We start from the raw sequence: 6,339 nt of genomic DNA on the forward strand, positions 1-6,339 counted from the left end.
CTCCTGCTGCTGCTGCTGCTGCTGCTGCTGCGTGTGCGCAGGCGGCAGCGGGGCTGCGGCGGGTGGCGGGTGTGCGCGGGGCGCGTGTCAGTGGAAGTGGCTGCATGCGCGCGGCCTGTGGTTTGTCTTTTGGTGATTTTAATTTCTTTTTTAATTAGTTTTTCAATTTCTGTTTTCTTTTGCTTCGAGATTTACGCAGAAGTCACAGCTTTATGGGAAGCCCGTGTCTTGGGTTCTGCGGGGCTGGCTGAGGCTTTCCAGCGGCTTTCGGGGCTGCTGCTCAACCAGCAGCAGGGCTTTGCTGCTGCTGCTGCTGCTGCTGCGGCGCCCCCGGCCGCAGCAGCAGCAGCAGCTGCTGCTGCGGACCCAAACGCGCCCCAAACCGCCAACACACTCGCCGGATTCGTCGCTGCAGCTGCTTCCGCCGTCCGCAGCAGCAGCAGCAGCAGCAGCAGCAGCAGCAGCAGCAGCGGCGGGCCTGCTGCGCTGCTGCTGGGCGGCGGCCCCGAGTGGTACTCGGACTTGTGGCGGGCGATACAGGAGCTGGCTGCGGCGTCCTCGGCAGCAAACGCTGCAGCAGCAGCAGCAGCAGCAGCAGCAGCAGCAGCAGACACAGACACCTCCCGAGCAACGCGCCCCTGGCCCAGCAAAACCCCAGAGGGGCCCCCCGGCCTCCGCGCAGACCCGGGGGCCCCCCAGCTGCCCGAGTTTGCTGCAGAAGCGTGGGCCCCCGAAAAGCCGCAGCAGCAGCAGCAGCAGCAGCAGCAGCAGCAGCAGCAGCAGCGGGGCGCTGCAGACCTCTCGCAAGCAGCGCAGCAGCTCATAGCCGACTTAGACGTGTGTCCGCTGCTGCCGCTGCCAGCGCAGACTGAAGCAGACAAAGAAGCTGGGGGCCCCCCTCGTCCCCGCCAGCTGCCAAACCGACAGCAGCGGGGGGCCCCTCCGGGGGCCCCACGCGGACGCCTTTCTGGCGCTGCTGCACGACAGCACGACTGAGACGTGCATAGACCCCTGGAAGCCCCGGGGGCCCCCGCTGGGGTTTCTGTGGGCTGCAGCAGGGGCGAAGGTGCAGCGGGAGGGCCTGAAGAGGGGGGGCTGGCTGGGGTCTTTTTTGTCTTTGTTTTTTCCCGACATGTTTGGGAAAGGGCAGCAGCAAACGCAGCAGCAGCAGCAAACGCAGCAGCTGCTGCAGCAGCTGCGGGAAGGAGACTTTGTTGCTGCTTTCAAAAGGTCTTTGGAAGCTTCGCAAGAAGTCTATGCCCTCACGCGCGAGGCCTGGTGGCGCTACCTCTCGCAGCACGCCCACACGCTGCTGGCCTGGGCCCTCAACTCCGGGTAAACCCTAAACCCTAAACCCTAAACCCTAAACCCTAAACCCTAAACCCTAAGGCCTAAGCTGTGGGGGGCCGGCCGGCTCGCGAAGAGGGGCCTGCGACGCCGGCGGGCCTTCGCGCGGTCTTCTCCGCACGGTCCAGATTAAGGCCGCAACTCGCGCTTTTAGGGTTTAGGGTTTAGGGTTTAGGGTTTAGGGTTTGGGGTTTGGGGTTTGGGGTTTGCGGCGCAGCTTCGGGGCGTGGAGGATCTTTTGCTTCGTGCTGGCGTTTCTTCTTCGCTTCTTTCTGTCGGCCTTCGACCTCCTCTTCCAGGTGCGCGAGGGTTTAGGGCTTAGGGTTTAGGGTTTAGGGTTTGGAGCAGCAGCAACAGCAGCAGCAACAGCAGCAGCAACAGCAGCAGCAGCAGCAGCAGCAGCAACACAGTACCCCGAGATGCGGGCGCCGCGCAGCTGCTTCTCCCACCCACCGCTGCATTCCCCTGCGCCGCCCCCGCTGCTGCTGCTACTGCTGCTGCTGCTGCTGCTGCTGCTGCTGCTGCTGCTGCTGCTGCAGGTGGTGGTGTTTTTCGGGGCTTTGTACGCGCTGCTGTGCTCGCAACGCAGCTCTTTAGATGTGCTGCAGGAAGTCCTTTGCGTGGTGGACTCTTCTGCAATTTTGTCGGCTTCTGTGAACGAAAAAATCCGCGCCATTCTCTTCTCCTCCGTCAAAAAAGTCTGGTTCTACAGGTCCCAAACCCTAAACCCTAAACCCTAAACCCTAAACCCTAAACCCTAGGCCTTCGAGGCGGCGGCGCGCCGCGCCGCGCCGGCGGACGCGGGGACGAGGGCTGGACGCTTGGGGGTAGGGCTGGGCTTAGGGTTTAGGGTTTAGGGTTTAGGGTTTAGGGTTTAGGGTTTAGGGTTTAGGGTTTCGCAGCCTGTTCACGTGGTTCATCTTCGAAAGCACGGGAATGCCGGTGGTTTACGTCCCAACTGCTGCTTCTTCGCTTTTGGCGCTGCTGCCGATTTTGCCGCCCGAAGTTATTTCGCTGCTGCCAGCAGTGGCTTTGTGGCTGCACTCCGACGCAGCAGCAGCAGCAGCAGCAGCAGCAGGCTCGCCTGCGGAAGCAGCAGCAGCAGCAGCAGCAGCAGCAGCAGCGCCCGGCGGCGGAGGGGCCCCTGCTGCTGCTGCTGCTGCTGCTGCTGCTGCTGGCGGCTGGGGGCACTGGCTCGCCGCGCCCCACAGGCTCGCAGCCCTCGCAGTCCTCGCAGCCAACGCGTAAACCCTAAACCCTAAACCCTAAACCCTAAACGCTGGACAGCAAACCCTCAACCCCCCGCGCAAACCCCAAACACGCAGCCACGGCGGACGCCGCAGAGCCCTGCTCAACGCCGCGCTGCTCCCGGCCCTCAAACCAGAGGGCTTAGGGTTTAGGGTTTAGGGTTTAGGGTTTAGGGTTTAGGGTTTAGGGTTTGGGGTTTGCAGGCTGGTCTGGTGGAACGTGACGACTTGCATTTATAGAGAAATCCCCGACGCCAGCCCTTGGCTGGTGGGCCTTTCGGCGGCTCTGGGCCTTTCCACTTTGGGGCTTAAGGGCATTATTCTCGGTAAACCCTAAACCCTAAACCCTAAACCCTAGGCGCCAAACCCTAAACCCTAGCTCCGGCGAGCGCCTGAAAGGCTTTACGGGGACTGGAGCTTCCCGCGCCCCGTTGCCGCGACCTCAGCAGCAGCAGCAGCAGTAGCAGCAGTAGCACCAGCAGCAGCAGCACGGACCGCAACAGAAGCAGCAGCAGCAGCAGCAGCAGCAGCAGCAGCAGCAGCAGCAGCAGCACGTTTCTACTCTTGTCTGTGCAGGCCCTGTTTTGGCCACGGTGCCCCTTATTGCAATTTCTGCGGCGTCGAAATTTAGTGAGAGGCAAATGCGCTGCCAAGAGGCTCTGGGTGCGCCAGAGCAGCAGCAGCAGCAGCAGCAGCAGCAGCAGCTCCTGCAGCAGCAGCAGCAGCAGCAAATGCTGCAGCAAATGGGCCCGCGGGAGGGGACAGAAAGAGCCCAGGGCCACTTCGTGCAACAACTGCAGCAGGAGCAACAGCTGCAGCAGCAGCAGCTGCTCCTGATGCAGAAACAACGGCAGCTGCAGCAGGAACAGCAGCAGCAGCAGCAGCAGCAGCAGCAGCAGCAGCAGCAGCAGCAGCGCTTTGCAAGCGTAGTAAGCCCACCCTCCGAACTTTGCTGCACGCGCCCTTCTCCCCAGAGTGCTCACTAGGTGCTGCAGTTCAGCTCATATTCCTCGCTGCTTTCCTGCTGCTGTTGCTGCTGCTGCTGCTGCTGCTGCTGCTGCTGCTGCTGCTCGCAGGCTGCGGAGCGCTCTGTGCTGCACCGCAGCGAGGGGCCCCAGGGGGCCCCCCATGTAGGCCAGCAGCCCAGCAGCAGCTCTAGCCTTAGTTACCCCTTTTGGGGGCCCCCCGGGGGCCCCCAAGATAGGGGTTGCTTTGCTTTGGGGGAGTGGCGGTCGGGGCCCAAGTACCCTCCGGGGGGCCCCCCTGTGCAGACCCAGACCCTCTTGGGGGCCCCCCCTGCTGCTACTCAGGGGGCCCCCCTGGCCGCAGCAGCAGCCTCTCCAGCTTCTTCTCCTCCAGACAGTATTCATTCTCAGGGGCCCCTTTTGGGGGCCCCCAGCTCACCTAGCCTGGGGCCCCCGGGGGGCCCCCGCAGCCCCCCGGGGCTCTTTGGCCAGCCCCAGGGGGGCCCCCTAGGGGGGGGCCCCCTAGGGGGGGGCCCCCTAGGGGGGGGCCCCCTGGGGGCCCCCCAGCAGCAGCAACCCGCGCTGGCTGTGCACTTTATTAAAGGTGCTGCTGATGCAATTCGTTGGGTACTGCAGCGGCGGCGGTCTGGGATAGTGGGGGCCCCCTCAATGGGGCCCCCGCTGGGGGGCCCCCCCTTTTCGCAGTACAGCTGGGGCAGCGGGGCCCCCCTCTTCGGGGGCCCCTACCAGCAGCCGCTGCAGCAGCAGCAGCAGCAGCAGCAGCTGCCGCAGCTGCATGCAGGAGACAATATGGAGGGCCTCAGGAAGACCTTGACTTCAGGCAGCCCTGTGGGGCCCCTCAGCAAGACGGGGGCCCCCTCATCACCAGCAACAGCTCCTGCTGCTGCTGCTGCTGCTGCAGCAGCAGCAGCAGAGGGGCCCCACAGCCCCCAGTCCAGGCGGGGCGCAGGCAAGCAATGTGGGCGGCCCCGGTCGCACTCGAGCCCCTAGGGGGAAAGTACCCTAGGGGCCCCCAGGGGCCCCTGGGGGCCCCCGGGGGCCCCTGGGGGCCCCTGGGGGCCCCTAGGGGCCCCCTGGGGACCTTTTCAATGTCACATTTGACCCTATTTGGACATTGTTTCCTGAGCACTTTGTTGAGTCTAATTGCGCAAACAAACTAGAGAAAACGCAGAGTGAGGGGCCCCCCCAGCAGTTCAGACTCGGGGGGGCCCCTCTAGGGGGCCCTAGTTGCCCAGCCCAATAAAAGGGTTCAGCTGGCTCTCGGGGGCCCCTGGGGGCCCCCTGAAGGTCCCCAGGGGCCAGCCCTCTAAGGGGCCCCCAAGGGGCCCCCCTCGTTCACCCGCAAAGACAGAGACAAGACCCTTAAAGGGGCCCCTGGGGCCCCTCTAGGGGGCCCCTGGGGCCCCCCTAGGGCTTTTAGTACGAAAAAATAGAGCGGCAAGTTAAGGGTAAAAACTGGGGTACCCCTAAAGCTGTTAGGGGCCCCCAGGGGGCCCCCAAAAGAGCGGAGGGCCCACCATGACCTGGATTTGTAGACGGGGCCCCCTACAATGAGCAAATATCTGTAATAAAGGCCCGTGGAGGCCCCAACGGGGGCCCCTACAGAGGGCCGAGGGGCCCCCAAGGGGCCCCCAAAGGGGCCCCTCCCGGGGCCCCCAAAGGGTTCCTTCGGGGGCCCCCTTCCCCCCCGTTTAGTTGCCTGACTCTCACCTGCGGTGCAGGGTTTAGCTTCCAGCTTTTGGGGGCCCCCTTCTGCATTTGGGGGCCCCCCTTGCTTTTGGGGGCCCCCCTATGCTTGGGGGGCCCCCCCTGCTTGGGGGCCCCCCTCTACATCCTTGCCCCAGCTGCCTGCTTGGGCGGCAGTGAGCCCCGCTTCAAGCCAAGAAGCGCTGCAGCAGCAGCAGCAGCAGCAGCAAGAAATGCTGCTGCTGCTGCTGCTGCTGCGGTGAAGCGCTGCGGACGCCTCCCCCGGGTCCCTGCTGCTGCCCGTACTGCTGCCGCTGCTACTGCTGCTGCTGCTGCTGCTGCTGCCGCGTCCGCGCTGCCCCTGCTGCCGCTACCCCGCCGCCGCCGCCGCCGCTGCTGCTGCTGCTGCCGCTGCTGCTGCTGCTGCTGCTGCTGCTGCTGCTACCCCGCAGTTCTGGGGAGGGGGTACTGCCTGGCAGTGAGGGCGAGGGCCACGAGCTTGTCGAAGTGGGGAGAATAAATGTCTTGGGGCGAAAGGCCAGCGCTGAGTTTTGCTGTTTGGAGTTTTAGCTGCGCGTCGAGCTGCAGCACGTGCTGCAGCAGCGCAGCAGCAGCAGGCTCGCCCCGCCTGCTGCTGCTGCTGCTGCTGCCTGCTGCAGCAAAAGCCAGCGGCGAGTGCAGCCGCGGCAGCTCCAGCTGCGCGCGTGACCAGTGGACCACTCGGGCGCTGAGGTGTACGTACACCCGGTGGTCCGGGTGACTCTCCAGACTCTCCGCAACTTCTCCGAGGGCCTCCAGAACTTTCTTTTCTCCTTTTGCTGCAGCAGGGGGGCCCCCCTGCAGCAGCAAAAGGGTAACTCCGGGGTCCCAGCAGTACTCCCCCAGGGCCCGCAGGCCCCGCTCCAACACCCCACACGCTCTCTGGGATCGGGATCGTCGATCCCAGAAAAACTTCTCCGCCTTCAGGGCCCCCACGGCTGCCGCGCTCTTCCCCGCCTCCTCGGCCGGCACTTCAAACCCCACCAGCGGGGCCCCCGGGGGGGGCCCCCGGGGGGCCCCCGGGGGGGCCCCGG

The 6,339-nt window shown here is 65.0% G+C and overlaps 2 protein-coding genes across 2 annotated transcripts in view; one reads left to right on the top strand and one right to left on the bottom strand.

Moving 5' to 3' along the window:
- The window catches only part of ENH_00042490 (hypothetical protein, conserved), a gene marked incomplete at both ends in the record, with an annotated part of 7,203 nt that extends 2,633 nt beyond the window's left edge, over window positions 1–4,570 (top strand). Inside the window, 8 exons of the mRNA XM_013585331.1 lie at window positions 42–841; window positions 1,056–1,335; window positions 1,565–1,646; window positions 1,887–2,059; window positions 2,250–2,591; window positions 2,799–2,920; window positions 3,171–3,523; window positions 3,671–4,570. Of these exons, the coding sequence (XP_013440785.1) occupies window positions 42–841; window positions 1,056–1,335; window positions 1,565–1,646; window positions 1,887–2,059; window positions 2,250–2,591; window positions 2,799–2,920; window positions 3,171–3,523; window positions 3,671–4,570 (3,052 nt within the window). The remainder of the gene's footprint in view (window positions 1–41; window positions 842–1,055; window positions 1,336–1,564; window positions 1,647–1,886; window positions 2,060–2,249; window positions 2,592–2,798; window positions 2,921–3,170; window positions 3,524–3,670) is intronic.
- Window positions 4,571–5,707: 1,137 nt separating this feature from the next.
- ENH_00042500 (hypothetical protein, conserved) lies at window positions 5,708–6,339 on the bottom strand (the record flags this gene model as incomplete). The annotated part of the gene is made up of 1 exon (XM_013585332.1): window positions 5,708–6,339. A coding segment is annotated over one exon (632 nt), but the record flags the coding sequence as incomplete, so codon positions are not given.

This window comes from Eimeria necatrix, genomic scaffold (genome assembly GCF_000499385.1).
Source record: "Eimeria necatrix Houghton genomic scaffold, Enh_scaff316, whole genome shotgun sequence".
Lineage (NCBI taxonomy): Eukaryota > Apicomplexa > Conoidasida > Eucoccidiorida > Eimeriidae > Eimeria > Eimeria necatrix.